Below are 20,198 nucleotides of genomic sequence, written 5' to 3' on the forward strand. Positions count from 1 at the left end.
GGGGAATTACTTGCCGAATATCCAAGTTTTAAGTTGCTTTCTGAATGCTAGGTGGTTCTGAGTAAGGCGAAGGTGAGTGGGAAGAGAGTTCCAAGTTTTAGCTGCCAGGTAGGAGAAGGATCTACCTCCCATGGTGGTTTTGTTGATGCGAGGAACAGTGGCGAGGGCTTGGTTGGAGGATCGTAGCTGACGGGAGGGGGTGTAGAAGGACAGTCGTGTGTTGAGGCATTCGGGTCCAAGTTCGTAAAGTGCTTTGTGTGCGTGGGTTAGGAGGCGGAAAGTAATCCTCTTATTTACGGGGAGCCAGTGGAGGTTTTTCAGGTGACCGGAGATGTGTTCTTTACGCGGGATGTCTAGTATGAGCCTGGCTGAAGCGTTCTGGATGCGTTGGAGTTTTTTCTGGAGTTTTGCGGTGGTACCGGCGTATAGGGTGTTTCCGTAGTCCAGGCGGCTCGTGGCCAGTGCGTGGGTGACAGTTTTGCGAGTTTCGGTGGGGATCCAGCGAAATGTTTTTTTGAGCATGCGAAGAATGTTGAAGCAAGATGATGAAACGGCGTTGACTTGTCTGGTCATCGAGAGTGAGGAGTCCAGGATGACGCCCAGGTTCCGTGCGTTGTCTGTCGGGATGGGTGCTTTTCCAAGGACCTCTGGCCACCAAGAGTCGTCCCAGGCGGAGGGGGAGGCGCCCAAGATGAGGACCTCTGTTTTGTCCGAGTTCAGCTTCAGACGGCTGTGCCTCATCCACTCGGCTACTTCTCTCATTCCTTCGTGTAAGTTGGTTTTGGCGGTGTTGGGGTCTTTGGTGAGTGAGAGGATCAGTTGAGTGTCGTCAGCGTAGGAGATGATGTTGAGGTTGTGTTGGCGAGCGATGGCCGCAAGTGGGCTCATGTATACATTGAAGAGGGTGGGGCTGAGAGAAGATCCTTGTGGTACGCCACAGATGACTTCAGTGGCCTCTGACTTGAATGGTGGGAGGCGGACTCTCTGGGTTCTTCCGGTGAGGAACGAGGTGATCCATTCCAGTGCTTTTCCTTGGATTCCGACGTTTCTGAGGTGCTGTAGAAGGGTGCTATGGCAGACTGTATCGAAGGCAGCGGAGAGGTCGAGGAGGATGAGGGCGACTGTGTCTCCGTTGTCCAGTAGAGTTCGAATGTCATCTGTTGCAGCGATGAGTGCGGTCTCAGTGCTGTGCTTGGCTCGGAAGCCGGACTGTGAGGAGTCGAGGGATTTGTTGGTTTCGAGGAAGGCGGCGAGCTGGTTGTTGACAGCTTTCTCGATGACTTTGGCCGGGAATGGAAGGAGCGAGATGGGGCGGTAGTTTTTGAGTTCGGTGGGGTCAGCTGTGGGTTTTTTCAGAAGGGCGCTGAGTTCTGCGTGTTTCCAGCTTTCCGGGAAGGTGGCGGAGTTGAGGGAGCAGTTGATGACATCTCGGAGGTGTGGTGCTATGATGGAGTCTGCTTTGTTGAAGATGTGGTGAGGGCATGGGTCTGTGGGGGATCCTGAGTGGATGGAGTTCATCAGGCGGATGGTGTCCTCAGTGGAGATTGGGTTCCAGTCATTAAGGATGTTCAAGGGGGGTGAAGGTCCTGCAGAAGGTTGGGTGGGTAGGTCTCCGGGTCGGTTGTCGAAGCTGTTGTGGATGTCTGCGATTTTGTTGTGGAAGAAGGAAGCTAGGGAGTTGCAGAGGGCTTGGGAGGGGGTGATGTCGTTGGAGTTGGCTGATGGGTTGGTAAATTCTTTGACGATGTTGAATAATTCTTTGCTGTTGTGGGCGTTGTTGTCTAGTCGGTCTTTGAATGCGGCTTTCTTGGCAGACCGGATTAGTTGGTGGTGTATGCGGGTGGCGTTTTTGAAGGCGTCCCTGGTGCTGGTGTTTGGGTCTTTTTTCCAGGTCTTCTCGAGGGAGCGACAGAGTTTCTTCGATTTCTTAAGATCATCGTTGAACCAGGAGGCGTTTTTGCTGCCTAGTTTGATTTGACGTTTTTTCAACGGTGCTAGGATGTCGGCGCTGTTGGATAGCCATTGAGTGAGGTTAATGGCTGCTTGGTCGGGGTTTGAGGAGTGGGCGGGGGGTTTAGAAGAAGCGATGAGGAGATCTGGTCGATGGTGATTTTGTTCCAGTTTCTTCGCAGGGTGGGTTGAGGATGGTTGTGGATTGTGGTCTTATTGTAGATGAAGTGAACGCAGCTGTGGTCCGTCCAATGAAGAACTGTGGTGTGACTGAATGAGACATGTTTGCTGGAGGTGAAGATAGGGTCGAGTGTGTGACCTGCAATGTGGGTGGGGTTAGTGACAAGTTGTTTGAGTCCGAGGTCGGCGAGATTGTCCAGAAGGGTGGTGGCGCTGCTGTCATTGCTCTTTTCCAGGTGAAAATTGAGGTCTCCCAATAGAATGTAGTCCTCGGAGGGGAGGGCGTGTGGGGTGATAAAGTCAATGATGTTGTCACTGAATTGTGCACGGGGTCCTGGGGGCCGGTAGAGGAGTGTGCCTCTGAGTGTGGTCTTGGGGTCGGTGTGGATCTGGAAGTGGAGGTGTTCGGCGCTGGCAAGGTTGACGTCTGAGCTGGTTGAGATGCGGATGGAGTTCTTATGGACGATAGCGATGCCTCCTCCTGTCTGGTCGATGCGGTTCTTACGGATGATTTTGTATCCTTCCGGGATGGCAATGGTGATGTCTGAGGCTGAAGAGGCATTCATCCATGTTTCTGTTAGGTGAAAAGTGCTAGACAAACAAATGATGGACAGAACGCTGAATAAATCATATATTCACCCCCAGTCAAGAGAGTTGGGTTAAAACCATCGTTCTTTTGCTCACCATACCACCCCAGTTTAGACCCAGCCATATGCAAATCAGTCTTGACCCTGTGCCTCATGGGAACAGTCCAGACCAAACTGCCAAGCCAGGTCCTCCCTCTCATTTGTTTGTGTAGCACGTTGTTTACACCTCATCAGATTTTCATTTGGTGACCGACTGCCAGACTTCAAATGATTCTTGGCACAATGACCATCCTACCAGTTTGGCCCACACCCAGGCCACTTCAGCATCTCAAAATAAACTGCATAAAAGGTATTTCCTTTGATATTAGGTACTTTACAGTCTTGGAGGAGCCTTTCTGAGCTTTTGTTTGAAGCAGGTTTGTCCAGCAGATGTTTGCTTTTTTTAGAGGCAGGAGTAGTCTAGCTTTGAGACACAAAATCTGGGCACACATATGATTATTGACAGTACATAAAGTAATGAATAAATGCGGTCGACACCGGATGTATATCTTGTAGCTTTTTATGCGTGTAGATAGAAAATAGACAAACGCCAGCCGACACGTGTTTCGTCAAAGGACAATGCCAATGACTCTTCAGGGCTTTAGCTAGAATTTGGGCAGACAGGGCGCAAAACTTAAAAAAGTTTGTGAAAAGCGGTGCAGAGAGTGTCTTCAGCATTGCCCTGAATCTCTGGACCAGATGAGTGCACCAAGGGCTAAAAACCTGCAATCCTTCAGTTGTCCCATGACTATTTGACGCTGATGAAGGGCAGCACACCCTTGAGGTGCAGAGCTGAGGCTCAGTTCCTGAAATATGTAGTCTGTCTTTAGTGTCTTCTCTTGATTGATCCATTAGTACTAACACTTATCAAATCTGAGTCAAAGTGATTGACAGTGTGAGAAGCTGTCATTGCTGCTGGGGGGAGCTTGGGGGTTCAGGCTACAATGCAGTGCATGAATTGCTTTGTATAGGAACCTGAAATTAACTTTTTGAAATGCATCACATATGGGAATTGAGTGACACGTAGTGACTTGCAGAGGATCCTACTGTTGGTGACTAGACAAGCTAAAATCCAAACAGTTCTTTGGTCTTCAATGGCTGCAGCTCACCCACAAATATGCGATGTTACATCGCATGCGCTACAACGCATGCGATTACAACACAGTTGTTACAATGACGGCGTTGTTACAGCGCAAACCATTACATCGCAAGTTGTTTCTACGACTTGCTGTAGGGGGCGTGCTGGACTTAGAGATAGTATAATTTACTATTCCAACTCCAGCGTGTGCAACAGTAGGAAAGGTGTTGGAATAGTAAATTATGCCATTCCTTAGTTTAGTGCGACCCCTACAGCAAGTTGTAGAAACAACTTGCGTTCTAATGGTTAGCTTTGTAACAAAGAGGTCGTTGTAATGACCACGTTGTAATCGCATGCGTTGTAGTGCATGCGATGTAAACGCTGCTTCCCCTCACCCACAATCCCAAATCTCTGCCCACCTCAAGCACTCTCCTTTAACCAGCACCAAATGCCTACCTTACGTTCCACGTAGCGTCTATACAACTTGCAGTGTGGAGTATATTTAACAGAATCACTCACACCTCTGCATATTTATCCATTTCCTGTAGAAAACAATGTTTATCCAACATATTGAAATGTAAATCGTTCCCTGAGCTTTAGTAATGATTCTGCTCACCTTGGTTTACCTCTGCTCGGGCCATGCTCTTGCCCGAAAGGCTGCCCCTGAAATTCAATAATCTGTATAAGAAGGGACCCCAAAATTGAAGTCTGTTGAGAACCAGAAAACTTGGGTTTCAATCCTGCTCCTTCAAGTGCCGAAATCATGTTATTTTGGGTAAATCACTACCTCCTGTTTCTTATCGCCCTTATTTGTCAGATTATAAGTGCTCAGAAAGTGGCTAAGCACCAGAAGGCGCTACATTAACATTTACTGCTGCAAGCCTGTTACGGAGTATAAACGCAGAAAACAGCAGCTCATAAGAATGAATTATAAACTCTCTTCATTTGGAATTGTGCCAGAATTTCCGAAAATCACTGCGAATTAGCTGGGCGCGAAAATAAAAACAACAAAAAAACACACTTGGCCATTGAAAATACAGGAGAAGTAATGGAAGAGGACTGCTGGCAAGCAGAGTGCGAATTCCTTTGGGAGCCATGTTGGAATATGAAAATATGGCAGCCGGCCATCGAAGAGCGCTTCACTGCCTCAGAAATTAGACACCGCTTGCGTGCTCTGCAAGTAGATATCCGTTTGGAGAGGTGACCACATAGCCAAACACGAAAGATAAGAATATGTATGGCCCCCCCTCTGTACCAGACTGAGAGTGATAGGTCTGACCCCAGCTATGCTTCCTCAACGTTTCAGTGGCCAGCCTTCTTCGTGTCCTAAGGGTGTTGATGGTTAGTAACCGCAGGGGCGGCCTTAGGCATGTGCAAGCTGTGCACCTGCACAGGGCCACCAAACCCCAGGGGCCACCACACCAATATATATCGTTAATATAATAATCCTCTGAGGATGGATAAATATTTGCGTAGCGGCCTCTGGCAGGGATTTGGCAGCCTCCGGCTCTGTTCCACTTCCGAACACCCTGACCCCCCCCCCTCCTCTTCACTGGCCTCCGCGCTCCGCCCTGCCCGGACCCCCTTTTCTGGGGCCCTCTACCTACGCTCCCTGCCCAGGGCCGCCATGAGTCTAGAGCCGCCCCTGGTAACAGAGCAAAAATAAGGAAAGCTACCATCACAAAAACATAATAAAATACACTGCAACTCTGTTGCCAAGGCACAGGTTGCCACTGCGCCAGTGAGAAGGAGGGCGTGCGCCATTTTGATAATCCACCATAAGCGTGGAAGGGTATACTCAGATGTGAGTCCCTTGCTCATTGCACCATCAGGATTCAAGCAAGCCGGGCCGACGACGGCTGAAATGCCAGAAACCGGTCCCCGGTAGCTTGTTTCCTTCCCAGTATAAGAATTGGCTTGGTAGTTTGGTTTGCCCTGTTCCCATCATGCACTGGGACAGGAACAGACTAATTTGCATGTAGCCAGGTTCTGAGCTGGGATGGTGCAGTGAGCTAAAAAACGGTGATGGATCAAGCCCTGATCTTTGGACTGGGTAAGAGTGGTCTTCTTAATTCAGACACTCTGTTCATCACCACCCCCTTTTCTGAATCTTTTTGTCCACCATAAGCGTGGAAGGGTATACTCAGATGCGAGTCCCTTGCTCATTGCACCATCAGGATTCAAGCAAGCCGGGCCGACGACGGCTGAAATGCCAGAAACCGGTCCCCGGTAGCTTGTTTCCTTCCCAGTATAAGAATTGGCTTGGTAGTTTGGTTTGCCCTGTTCCCATCATGCACTGGGACAGGAACAGACTAATTTGCATGTAGCCAGGTTCTGAGCTGGGATGGTGCAGTGAGCTAAAAAACGGTGATGGATCAAGCCCTGATCTTTGGACTGGGTAAGAGTGGTCTTCTTAATTCAGACACTCTGTTCATCACCACCCCCTTTTCTGAATCTTTTTGTCCACCATAAGCGTGGAAGGGTATACTCAGATGCGAGTCCCTTGCTCATTGCACCATCAGGATTCAAGCAAGCCGGGCCGACGACGGCTGAAATGCCAGAAACCGGTCCCCGGTAGCTTGTTTCCTTCCCAGTATAAGAATTGGCTTGGTAGTTTGGTTTGCCCTGTTCCCATCATGCACTGGGACAGGAACAGACTAATTTGCATGTAGCCAGGTTCTGAGCTGGGATGGTGCAGTGAGCTAAAAAACGGTGATGGATCAAGCCCTGATCTTTGGACTGGGTAGGAGTGGTCTTCTTAATTCAGACACTCTGTTCATCACCACCCCCTTTTCTGAATCATTTTGTCCACCATAAGCGTGGAAGGGTATACTCAGATGTGAGTCCCTTGCTCATTGCACCATCAGGATTCAAGCAAGCCGGGCCGACGACGGCTGAAATGCCAGAGCTTGTTTCCTTCCCAGTATAAGAATTGGCTTGGTAGTTTGGTTTGCCCTGTTCCCATCATGCACTGGGACAGGAACAGACTAATTTGCATGTAGCCAGGTTCTGAGCTGGGATGGTGCAGTGAGCTAAAAAACGGTGATGGATCAAGCCCTGATCTTTGGACTGGGTAAGAGTGGTCTTCTTAATTCAGACACTCTGTTCATCACCACCCCCTTTTCTGAATCATTTTGTCCACCATAAGCGTGGAAGGGTATACTCAGATGTGAGTCCCTTGCTCATTGCACCATCAGGATTCAAGCAAGCCGGGCCGACGACGGCTGAAATGCCAGAAACCGGTCCCCGGTAGCTTGTTTCCTTCCCAGTATAAGAATTGGCTTGGTAGTTTGGTTTGCCCTGTTCCCATCATGCACTGGGACAGGAACAGACTAATTTGCATGTAGTCAGGTTCTGAGCTGGGATGGTGCAGTGAGCTAAAAAACGGTGATGGATCAAGCCCTGATCTTTGGACTGGGTAAGAGTGGTCTTCTTAATTCAGACAATCTGTTCATCACCACCCCCTTTTCTGAATCATTTTGATAATCCAGGCATTCAGCTTGTGCTGTCACCAGCGTCTTTACCCAATCAAAGATGGCTGCCAGGTTCCTCCATCTGCAAACCCTTACCACTGTTCCCTTATTCGAAGTTGTTTATGTGAACAATAGGTACTGGCTCTTCCAGATTGAGAACACCGGCTCAAACCCCATACTTATGTAAGAGATTTATAAAAAAAATACCTAACCTAACATATTCAGATAAACTTTAACAACTCACCTCTTTGTTGAACATATCCTGGGATTTCTTTGTGGGAGTCAATTTACAGTTGTATATCGGGTCTAAACCACATAGCACCAAGGGACTGTCTCAGTGGTGCATGCATATGTTTTATGAAAACACTTAACATACCATAGCTTAATATACCTGTGAATGGCAGACAGTATTCAGGGGAATTGTTTTGGCCGGAAAAAATCTCCAATATATATCAGAAAGTGGACAACACCCAACGTTAACTCTAAATGAAATCGGGCAGTGACATTCCCTGCCTCAAGCATTGCCTCGCCACCATCCTGGCCTGAATCCTGAAGTTGTCCTTGAGGCTCAAGCATCCCTGATGACATTTTATGCACATCGCGAGTGACCACCAATAGGATCGTGTCTACAAGTTTTCGAAGAGGTTGAGATTTTATCCTACAAAGCTTACAACAATTTAAATTTCTAGTAAAAATCATGATAACATATTAAAAGATTGTGGAGATCTATGCTGGTTAGACTTTTTAATAAAAATCAATATTTGTGTGATGTTTTTATTTAAGGAGTGTAATTTAACTTACATTTCCTCCTAAACTAAGTGTTGAGTTTCTTGCTAGGAAATGCTGTTCCTACAAAATGCCAGCACAACACAGTACTCCCATTCAGTGCCAACCAACACTCACAAGAGAAAAAGTTCCTATTAACCTGGATACACACACAGATCACTAAGGTTCTAAAATCTATTAACAACATTTAGAAAGCATTTGTAAAATACAATGGCCCAATGAAAGTATTAATATACCGTTATCCACTGAACAAAACCAAAGGTTAAAGTAATGGTAAAGTTAGGTGTGATAAAAAGATTTTTTTTTTTACTCAGAAATTCACTGAAAAAAGCAAAGGTTAAAGTAATATTATAGTTATATAAACGTGTCAGCAACAGCATTAACGTTTTGAACTAAAAATAACACAGACATTTACCAGTTATAGTAAGCAAGGCTAACTATAACTTGAGTGCCTGCCATGCGCTGCTTATGATCTCACATATTACATCACTTATGACATGTTCGATGACATTGCCATCACTGATGACCTCATCCAAGTTTCTTTTGTACACATTACTCTATAAACTAGTATGGCACTAGAGGACTGGAAGTAAGTACAACATAGCTCATAATAATATAAAGTTGCCATCACAGATACCACTCTCTTGTGTGAAGCAAGAATTTATTATGTGCAACATTGACTGTATCCCCTACCCTGCACCGGTAGCCTAGTTCTCATTAACAATCAACCACAGATATATGGGAAACCCTCATTGGAATCCGTGTTCCATATGTAAACAACTGTTCAGGGAAAGCCAGCTTACTCAAGATACTTAATGTTTGTTCCAAAATTAATGCCCTACTACAGACAGCTTTTATCCACATCAAACCCCTCATAGTCACCAAATCTACAATCCGAAATGAAGTTGATATGAGGAGAAAAGTGGGTAATGTAAACAGTGTTTACACTCTGGAGAGAGTTTACTCTGTACCACACTGTTTCCAGGCAGTGAAACTCTCATGAGAAATACACCACAGAGTTTTAAAAAGTATCTACTAAGAACAGTGTACACTCTGTGCAACACTTGTCAAATAAGACATTATCTGCTAGATTCATCATTGTCCCGTTTTGCGAGTCCTTAATAGCGATTATTAAGGAATCGCTATTAAGGACTTGCAAAATGGGATTCATGTAGGAATCGCTAAATAAATTGCGATTCCTACACATTCCTTATTTGTGATTAGCAAATTGCTAATCGCAAATAAGGAAAAACCCCATTCATTGCGAATAGCAATTAGCTAATCGCAAATATGATAGCGATTTCAAGGGTGCCAGGGGTGTCCAAAGGACACCCTGTAGCACCCCTGAAATGCAAATTTACACAGGTGTTGCGCACACACATGTCCTTGGACATGTGTGTGAGCAACATGCAACTGAGAAAAATGCACTAAAGCGCTTTTTTCTATTTTTACGCTATTTACCACGAAGTCAGACTTCGTGGTAAATAGCGGCCAAATATTGCGAATTCGCAATTTAAAATTGGTTAATGAATTGCATTTAAGGAATCTCTAATAGAGATTCCTTAAATGCAATTCCTCGCAAATATGCGATTTCGCAAATAGCGATTTTTGCATTTGGGATGATGAATCCCAAATGCAAAAATTGCGCTCGCAAAGGGCCAGATTCTCAGAATCTGGCCCTTTGCGAGCGCAATTTCCTTTCATGAATCTAGCTGTATGAGCTTAAAATAGCCAAGGTCTGAAGGTGCTAAAATCATACTACCAGCATCCTTCATAGTCTGGTGAAAACTTTACAGATGGCCCACCTTCTGAAGCAAAACAAGCACGTGACAGTACCTGCTGCACACAGTCTTCTATGTTATGTAGAAATGGTCATGCTGAGACGATTCTGTCTAATACCTCAAGGCTGCTTACAATACTTATTGTCTACTATCTAGATTATTTTCCCTATTGGAAACTTTTTCTGCAGACCCAAAATATTTGTGTGGGATATACTGGACACAGGTCGTCAACTGCCATCTAAACACAGCGTTACTTATTAATGCAAAGATTTATAACGTGTTCAATACCTCTACAAACCTATGGTGCCTTAGTAGCACATTTGTTTAGGTAAACACTTATACGGATTAGCTGGACACAGGCTGTACAAAATTAGGTAGAAAAGTAATATGGTAGTTACCCGCCAATATGTAAATTATAAAACACACTAACATTCTCATTGGATGATGGCATTAATGAGGTCATTTGAGATGTCATCGGTGATGTTATAAATTATGTCATAGACTTGTCATGAGTGATATAATATGTGAGGTCATAAGCAGTGCATGGTGGGGGCGCAAGTTGTAGTTAGGTCTGCTAACTATATCTAGTACATTTCTGTGTTTTTTTAGTACAAAACGTTCATGTTGTCACTGACATAGACACCCAACTATAACGTAACTTTAACCTTTAGTTTTTCAGTGAAGTTTTAGGGTTTAATAGGAAGTAATATTTTTTATACCAATGTAAAGCCAACGCCTGCGGCCAGACTCTGCGGCAAACCCCCCCCCCGGCAGCTAACCCAGGCTGCACATGGATTTCGGCTGGACACAGCAGGGGGTTGGCAGCAAGGGCCTGGTTGCAACCTTGTGTCCAACTCAACCAAAAACAACGACCCCCCCACAGGCAGACAACCTCAAGCTGCACACAGCCTTTCGTCGCATGCAGTGTGGGGTCCAACTCCCCGCAGACAGACACCTGGAGGCAGCCGAACCCATGCCTTGGTCATGGGAGGGATGGGTTAGCTGCATGACCTGTGTTGCAGACAGGCTCTGCTTCCAACTCCTGGCAGGCAGCCAACCCCACAACCCCTCGCACAGCCTTTGGCCCTGCACAGTAGAGGTTGGTCACAGGGTGCTGCCTGCCGCCAGGTCTGTGGCTAACCCCCCAGCAGGCTGCCAACCCCACCTTGTGCACAGCCTTTGCCGTGAGCAGAAAATGGTTGGCCTTTGGGCCCGAGGGACCCCATATCTCAGGGTCACATATAACAAAAAGGGGAGTGGGCTGCAAAGCCCCCCTCACCAAGCATTATTTGACCCTGGGGTTCCCATCTCTAGGACAAACAAAAAAATGTGACACGCCATCGGGACCCCCTCCCCAAGCCTCAGTAGGCCCTGGAGACCCCATCCCCCAGAGCCTCATGCTTTATAAAGGAGAGTGGTCCATGTGGCCCACCTCCCTGAGCCTCATCAGGCCCTTAGGGCCCCATCCCCAGGGCCTTTTTTGTTTCTAAGGAGAAGGGGCCTCTTGGACACCTTTCCCGAGCTTCATTTGGCCCTGAGGAACCCATATCCCTCCACTTTTGAGGACATTTTGGCCCCAGGGGTATGCTCCCCAGGGCCTAAAATGGCTCAGTGAGAGGAGCCTCGCAGACTCCCCTTAGTTAAACAATGAAGCCCAAGGCAGACCTTTTTATTTTTCAATCCAGCGGATGTCCCGCTGGATCGTGGTAACAGCTGCCGATTTTGTTTATGTTTTAACCCAAGGGGGATCGCTCTGGATCCCCCCATTGGGGCATCGGGGGACAGGGTAGCCATATGCTGCCCCCTTACATCACTTTTGTTTTTTAACTTCAGGGCTCAGAACTAAGTCCCGGAGTCCTGTAATGGCTGTCAGCATACTTTTTCTGATGTGGAGGGACCCAACCACAGTGCTTGCTACCCCAGGAGTCTGACACTTGAGTGAGAAAATTTACCCAAGGAAAATAAAGCTGTCTGAATGCTTTATTTTTTAACAGGTTCTCCCACAAGAGTCACTCGATCCCCTCGCAGACCCAACCACCAAGATACATATTTTTGATCCATAATTTCTAAAAAACTACTTAACAGATTTACACCAAATCACAAAAAGCACAATCTACGTATCAAAATGTACCTTCCCGCCAAATTTGGTGTAATGGCGTTCAGCAGTTTTTGTTCTAGCCTTGTCTAAAGAAGTCTATGGAAACTGGATGGGGATTTTGCATTTTGGACACCCATTTTTTTTCAGGCCCCTGCATGACGTATCACCCTGAAACTTTCCATGCACAAACTGATACAAATGTAGCACCTTTTCAGAAAGTTTTGTGGAAATTCATCAAGTGGGGCCAAAGTTATTCGCAACAAAACACACTTTTCCTATGGAACAGCTGACCTAACTATGACTACCTAGTGGTGACAGCCATCGGGAGACAGACAGACAGACAGACAGACAGACAGACAGACAGACAGACAGATAGATAGATAGATAGATAGATAGATGTATCTTTGCAGGTCCGCTTCACAGTAGGACACTTACCTTTTATGGTTTATGCCTCAGTGTATCTCTATAATCACAAAAAACAAGAGCAACCCATATGTCCTTGCGAACTGGGTATTGCTAATTAACCAAAAACAAACGTTGTCAACAGAAAGAGGGAGAGCCCTGGCAACATTAAAATTTGTTTATGAAAACTGAATCTACTATAGCCCAAAAGGGCTCCCCTTGTCTAACTACCAAAAACCATTGTCACCATTCACTTGGCCCTGGGGAACCCATATCCCTCCACTTTTTAGGCCATTTAGGCCCCAGGGGTATGCTCCCCAGGGCCTATAATGGCTCAGTGAGAGGAGCCTCGCAGACTCCCCTTAGTTAAACAATGAAGCCCAAGGCAGACCTTTTTTTTCTTCAATCCAGCGGATGTCCCGCTGGATCGTGGCAACAATTGCCGATTTTGTTTATGTTTTAACCCAAGGGGGATCGCTCTGGATCCCCCCATTGGGGCATCGGGGGACAGGGTAGCCATATGCTGCCCCCTTACATCACTTTTGTTTTTTAACTTCAGGGCTCAGAACTAAGTCCCGGAGTCCTGTAATGGCTGCCAGCATACTTTTTCTGATGTGGAGGGACCCAACCACAGTGCTTGCTACCCCAGGAGTCTGACACTTGAGGGAGAAAATGTACCCAAGGAAAATAAAGCTGTCTGAATGCTTTATTTTTTAACGGGTTCTCCCACAAGAGTCTCTCGAGCCCCTCGCAGACCCAACCACCCAGATAAATATTTATTTATTTGTCACCATTCTTGTACAGCACTAAGTTGACTTCACTCTTTTGGTTATGGTCACCTCACTGGGGTCACAAAGTCACGCCAAATTGTAGAAATGTATATAGTGTAGGTACACAATTGAAATAATATATGTCTCGTTTTTGGAAAAACTGTTTATGCACAATAAATTATGCTCATTTCGGCTGAAGTGGGTACAGCTCAAATAATTGGTCTGTGTGTAATAGGCCTAATTGTATTGTGGTTGTATTTCCTATTTTTCTGGTTGTGTTTAAATCATGCAAGATAAAATGATTCCTTGCCTGAAAGTATTTCAAATGTTGCAAATGAGTTCCTTGTGAACGTTGATTTTGTTTAATTAGTGTAACTCCAAGCAATGCTTTTCCAAGGAAAGACAGAGCAGATCAAATCCACAGCAGGTGTGCAGGCTAATAAGACAGGATCAGTTCACATGCAATGGACCTAAATTGAAATACTTCACATAATCACTGACACAGACACACCCCTCCTGGCCCTATGTTGGACAACTGCACCCTACAACTATATACGTAAAGCATTCCACTAATATGTGTGGTATTTTAAAACAGAAACCTGGCTAGGCGCAACTTGCACAATAGCATGCCAAGGTCTACCACCCCATACGATATAATTAGAGTGTATAACCCCGCATCCACCCTCCCCAGCCACAAAACCGGGACCAGACCCACCATCCATAATCACAGAACTAGGACTATCAAGCGACACCCCACCATCTTTGATGGTATAAAATGGACTAGTTGTCCTAGACTCACCATCCCCATCATAGACATAGGACTAGCAACTGCATGCAGAACAAGCACTGGCAAAGGCCAATGGGTCTTGACTATGGGAGAGTTATTGCCTTTATCCATTTCTTTTTGCTGTGTTTTACAACAGTGCTGCTGCTGTGCAGTATGGGCGAAGTCCTGAAAAAAAGCCCTGTGCACGGCCAGTGGGATGTATGACGGTACAACGCGTGCTTTTACAACGCGTACACTTACGACGCAGGTTTTACAACGCAAGTCGTTACAACGACTTGCGTTGGGGGGCGCTGGATAGTGAATAGTTTAATTTACTATTCCAACTCCAGTCCCCGTGGATAGTAGGGAAGGTGTTGGATAGTAAATCAAACTATTACCTATCCTAGAGCGCCCTCCAGCGAAAGTCGTTGTAATCACTTTCGTTGTTAAACCTGCGTCGTAACGGTACTTCGTTGTAAAGGTTCCGTTGTAAAGGACGTTCCCCCGGCCAGTGCTGTACGCGAGGGGCAATGATCAATTTTCTTAGTATGTCTTTAAAAATGTTTTAATTATATTACGCCAGAGCTAAAGTTCGTCATGTAGGCCCGCAGCGGTAAAAAGGCCACGCAGAGCAGGGAGCGCAGTGCTGTTTGCATCTTTGTAGCCTCTTGAAACCCGTTGGCGTGACCTTTGAGTGCTTTTATTGAGGTGGTACAGCAGAGGGTGAGCAACGAAGGGGGAGGGGTGGAGGGAGAGCGGCAATGGGGAGGAGCCGAACAAGAAGAGCATCAATGTAGGAGGAAGGTGTAGGGAGAAGTAACTGGAAAAACAACACACCTTTGAAAGCAGAGGGTTCGTGGGCAGGTGGAGGTAAAGGAAAGTAAATGACTTGAGCATTTGGGGTGGATAGAGGTAAAGGGAGAGGAGGATGACGAGCGTTTGGGGTGGGTAGACATAAATGGAGGTATGGGTGTCTTGAACATTTGGGGTGGGTCGAGGTAAAGGGAGGTGAAGTCAGGGTGACTTGGTGGTTCGGGGGTGAGCAGAGGTAAAGGGAGGTGAAGTCAGGGTGACTTGGGGTTCAGGGGTGGGTAGAGGTAAAGGGAAGCGGGGTGATTTTAGGTGTTAGTAGTGGATAGAGGTAAAGGTGAAATATAAACCTTTTGAAATCACTGCCTGTTTAATGATGAATAAAACCTCCTCTAAATTATAAAAGGGGTAAACAACAAATAAGTAAATGTGACACAGCAGCAACTGGTAATTCAGAAAATCACATACTGCCTGGTAACAGTCTTGAATGAAGCAAATATGTTTACAGCTTTTTCATCAATAAAAGCAACACGCGGCTGAAATATATGTCTTGGAAATTGGTCACATGCCACAAAGTTTCATTATTGCTAATTTTTGTGTTCAATTCTTGGAACTGCTGGGGAGTGTAAGTTTCAGCTTTGATGGTTTCAAGTTTTTTTGCAAACAAAAGCAAAAAAACAAGTAAAAGGCCTACAATCCTGGTGCAAGCAACGCGGAGGAAAACTAATCAAGAAATCAATCAGTGATTGGTTCATGAAAAGGAAAAAAATAAGAGTGACAAAGCAGCCAACAATGGTAAGTATGATTAGATTTTTTTTTCCAGTAGCATTAGATTGTCGCAAGCGGCAGTTCATGCGGGGTCTCAGGCGAGACCTAAAAGATGTGGGTCAACGCAACAACTGGATCAAGCTGGAATAGCATCGTAACATATAATGTAAATGAAAACCCTCCAAAAATATATACCTATATAAGGAGTAAATTTCACAAATGAGATTAGAAATGTGCAGTATTGTTTAATCAATAACTGAGCCCAAAATCCTCTTTTCAACTGGTAAAAGTACCTGGCAGACGGGGCTCAAACAAGCTCAATTTTCAAATATTTGCATCTAACTTCAGCTGAGAAAGTTACTGCCACTTTAAGAGAAAGATCTGGGAAATACAACTGTGAAAATATATGTTGCCAATCACCTAGGCAGCCCCAGAACCCACTTTAAAGGGATACACATGCTCAGAACAGCCTAGGCCTTCATGGCAGTGTGAGAGTACATGAGAGGTGTCTATCTACGCTTTATTTATTTATTTATTTATGCGTTTTTATATAGCGCGGACTTTCAACATATGCCCTCAAACGTAGCTGGCACAGGAGTCCAGTGGTGCTGGAACAATTTTCACAGTGGGGGTGCTGTCACTAATGGTACATCCCTGAAGTCACAGGGTGTGTGAAAAATGTAAGCATCACGCAAAGAACAAGTGTAGAACATGAACCACGCCCATTCAAGAGAGGGCGCTATGCAGCTTGTGGTGCATTGTGGAGCACTGGTGTTGTAGTGCACTGTTATTTACAGACAGCACATTTTCTGTTTAAATGGCTACAAAATGTGCATAGACGTGGAGTTTTACTGGTAAAACTATATATAGCGCACAAATGACAGGGCGCGGATATTTGGTGTCAGCAAATATGTATCATTTGCGCATCATCAAGTAAAGTGTGTTGATATCTTTTGACCCTATTCAATTGTGCTTCATTTTTGCTTTCCTAATTGCATATATATATATATATATATATTTGTTTTTAATGTGCATAGTGAATTTACAGGCATTTCACACTTCCTGTACGCCAGCAACATTGTCACCTAGGCCACTATTACAAAATCATCTCACTCTGCAGTCAGGGAGATAAAAGCAAATGCCAGTTTCCGAATTAGCAGCAATTTGTCAGGCGACAAAGCAAGACTTCTGTCCTTTGTCTTGGAACGTGGAGCAAATCTGACAAGATAGAAGCAAAATTAACAAGATTCTTTATTGCCCAGTCACCTTCTAAACGCCAGCAAGGTTATTGGGGGGGGGGGGGGAGTGCTGCATCCTTCCCCTCCAGCCCCCCTACTTCTAGCCCCTATGCAGGAATCTAGAACTTTGAAAAAAAGGGAAAAAAACCTTAGAATTAAGATGGTTATTCGTTTTACGCTGAACCTAGTCCAAATACCCTGATCCCATTCCTTAAAGTTAAAAGTGCTTGGAGCAGCGCAGACTGCACTTAGAGGGAAGTCCAACATGGGCGTTAAAATCTAGCTGAGGTGGGTATTTACTCTTCTGGAAAGGTTTTAGGGCACACAATTATGCAATGAGATGTTTTTATCAACCTCTTCCCGCTCTGAGTCATTGGAAACAGGTAAAGGGCTTTTACATCTACCCAAGAGATTCCATAGTTTTTGCATTTATGTAGCACTTTACGCCCATAAGGAGCCCCAAAGAAATAGGCGCCCAAACTATAGAAACTGTAATACAAGAATTAGGTATTAACTCCTTCCTGGGTGCCCAGAGTAACTCTATTTTATGCTTTCAAGTCTAGCGGTCGCAGGATGATGACGTACCTCTCTCTACTGCCTCGGATGTGCGACGGGAGTGCAGCAGGGTTCTGCTACTGGCGCCAAAGCACAAAGTTAACATGAACTGTGCATCTCTTAGGCTACTGTAGCATCTTGACTTGGAGTCACATTTGGTCAGATCTTCCACATCCCACAGACGCTGTCAGAAGCCGAGATGGGGCTCAGGCGACCTTAAGTGTTCGTTCGGACAAATGCGTCTCCTGGGCGGAGGGAATGTACAGGCAGTGATAGTCTCATTACTGAACCCTGTGTCCACGGTAAATGGCGGCAGCGGCTTCGAGAAGACAGTTCTGGATCCCTGATGGTGCCTGGTGGTGAGACGGAGGAAGATGGATCTGCCCCGCTGTCGCGGCTTCGCTGCTCACTTGGATGGAGCTGCCTCCTTTCCGCATAAATAATGGAAGACGACATTTATTGGTGCGGCCTACTCGGTGTTATGTCTGGCTGCCAGCTCCAATGGCCGCCAGGAGGGAGATAATCCTGTAATGAACGGCTGCAGTTCCAGAATCAATGAGGCGGGCTCCGCAGATGACCCGCGCGGATGAGACGCTCGTAATGCGGAGTGGCATGGAAACACAGAAGATGTGTCCCACTGCGGCTGTCCACTCGACCTGCTGCTTTCTGGTCTTGATGCAAAGGTCTCTAGCTCCACACCTGCTTAGTCAGGGCTGTGGTAATGTTTCATCGAGAAAGAGCGATATGCTGTTTATGATGAGCGAGAAGACATCAGGCCTTATTTAGAGACCGTGGTAAAGGTGATCCTCTGATTTCTAGAGGAAGTGGAAAATGTGGACAGGAATCCACCATGGGCTGTCCTCCGTGATTCTAATCCACTCCTGTGAAGGAGAACACTTCCACTGTAGAATCTTCCCAGATATAGCACTTCACCCAGAATTGAAATATTTTCAATTACCGCCCAACTCTAAATCATCCGGCACGTCTTCGAGAAACATTGTGCACTTCTGTAGGGGAAGAGGGGGAGCATGCATACTCAAACCCATACCAGCAAGGGTTCAAGCAAACTCTTGTTAAAATAAAGGGGAGTTCAATAGTATAGTGAACGCTCCCGCACCCCAACATGGGTGGGAGGGTAGTGTGGGGATCAAGTGGGACTCTGGGAGGGGTCCTAGTGCATTAATTTAAGAACGGTTCTTGCACTATAGCTGGGGAGGGAGTTGGACTTTAAGATCCAGCAAGTCCCTTCCTGCGCTTCTGTTCTAAAACAAGTAAGGTCACACACGCTGTCAGTAGCAGAGCTAGGACTCCAGTTCATGATGCTTTGTTTGCAGTCTGGATTCATTGGAAATCAACTGCATGAAGTGAGACAAGAAACCATCATAAAGTTATTGCTCCTCACTAAACATACTCTGATTGTTCAAAACACCCTTTCCAGAATAGTGGTTTGTGCAGTACCTCCATCCGTATAGACCGCAGTGTACTATATCTCCACCCTGGTAGAGTAGAATGCACTACGCCTTCACTTGGGAAGAATGGAGTGCCCAATACCCACACCAGGGAAGAGTGGAGGGCACTATACCTTCATCTGGGAAAATGGAATGTTCAACACCCATACCTGGGAAGAGCAGAGCGTACAATACCTCCACTGTGGAAGAATAGAGTCCACTACACCATCAGATGGAAAGAGTAGAGTGTCCAATACTTCAACCTGGGCAGAGTGGAGTGTTTATTAGCCACACCTTGGAAGAATTCAGGCTACGATACCTCCACCCTGGAAGAGTAGAGTGCTCAATAGCTTCATCTGGTAATAGTGGAGTGTCCAATACCCAGACCTGGGAAGGGTGGAGTGCACTGTTCCTTTACCTGGTAAGAGTGGAATGTGGAATAGCTTCACCTGGGAAGACTGCATGGGTAGGGTTGAATGTCCAATATCAACACATGGGAAGAGTGGAGGGTGCAATTCTTCCAATTAGGTGGATCTCATTTCCCACAATCCTCTGACCTGCCCCCTGTTCATCCCACACCCCTCCTCCTGGCACCGCCCTTACCTCCTTCACTCGCTGGAGCAGCGGCTGCAGCCACTCGTTGTTCACCTCGCAGTGACTGTCCAGGAAGGTGAGGATGTTGGCCATGGCCATGTCTGCTCCGCGTACCCGCGAGCGGATGAGCCCTGGTGGAGGAGAAGCAGGAAAAGCAGAAAATTGTGTTAATTTTGTTGTCACTCTCCACCAGCAACATGCTTTTCTGCGATACATCACAATAATAGCAATTCATTCTGATCAATGGCCCCAAATAATCATATCAATAAATCATAGAAATAATAGATAAATCATTATTGGTAATGTGCCTCACAAAATGATACTGGTAGAAATACTATTAGCCAAGGTATGGGACTCGCCAAAACAACAATATTGACTCAACAAGCACATTAGCACAGGATGTCCCAGTAGAACAAGTCCCAGCAATGTCTGCATTTGATTCCATGTGTAAACATACTTGGCATTATCATTATGTGAGTCAGGTTTTGCCCTGGGCTACCTTTCCGATTGGGGTGCTCGTATCGGCTCTTCACCGACCAAGGAGAGACAGGGGGTGGAGATGAGGTGGGGGCGCAGACTACTCTGCAATCCCACCTCCAATCGGTGAGTAGTATTGAACTGCAGCATTTATAAAGTGCTTCACACAACCATGTGGGGCACCAAAGCACATTTTCAGAGGAGTAGCGCACTACAATGTGGGCGGAGTCATTGGTTGTATTTGTTGTGACCCTACGTGTGAAGCGTTGTGCGCGGGGGCCACTGAGGTACTCTTGTCTTGGGGCGCGGAGCCCAGCAGTGTGATGGAAGGGGTTGAGAAATATAATCAGGACGAATACATGTAGGCGGCTACACATCACCGACCTAGCCAGAAAGGG

The 20,198-nt window shown here is 46.1% G+C and overlaps 1 protein-coding gene across 1 annotated transcript in view; it reads right to left on the minus strand.

The window, feature by feature from the left end:
- GALNT16 (polypeptide N-acetylgalactosaminyltransferase 16) overlaps positions 1-20,198 on the minus strand; it is a 512,323-nt gene that overhangs the window by 77,306 nt on the left and 414,819 nt on the right. Inside the window, exon 6 of the mRNA XM_086937043.1 lies at positions 19,333-19,454. Within this exon, the coding sequence (XP_086793169.1) occupies positions 19,333-19,454 (122 nt within the window). The remainder of the gene's footprint in view (positions 1-19,332; positions 19,455-20,198) is intronic.

Source organism: Lissotriton vulgaris, chromosome 9, assembly GCF_964263255.1.
Source record: "Lissotriton vulgaris chromosome 9, aLisVul1.2, whole genome shotgun sequence".
In the NCBI taxonomy this organism is placed as follows: Eukaryota; Metazoa; Chordata; class Amphibia; order Caudata; family Salamandridae; genus Lissotriton; species Lissotriton vulgaris.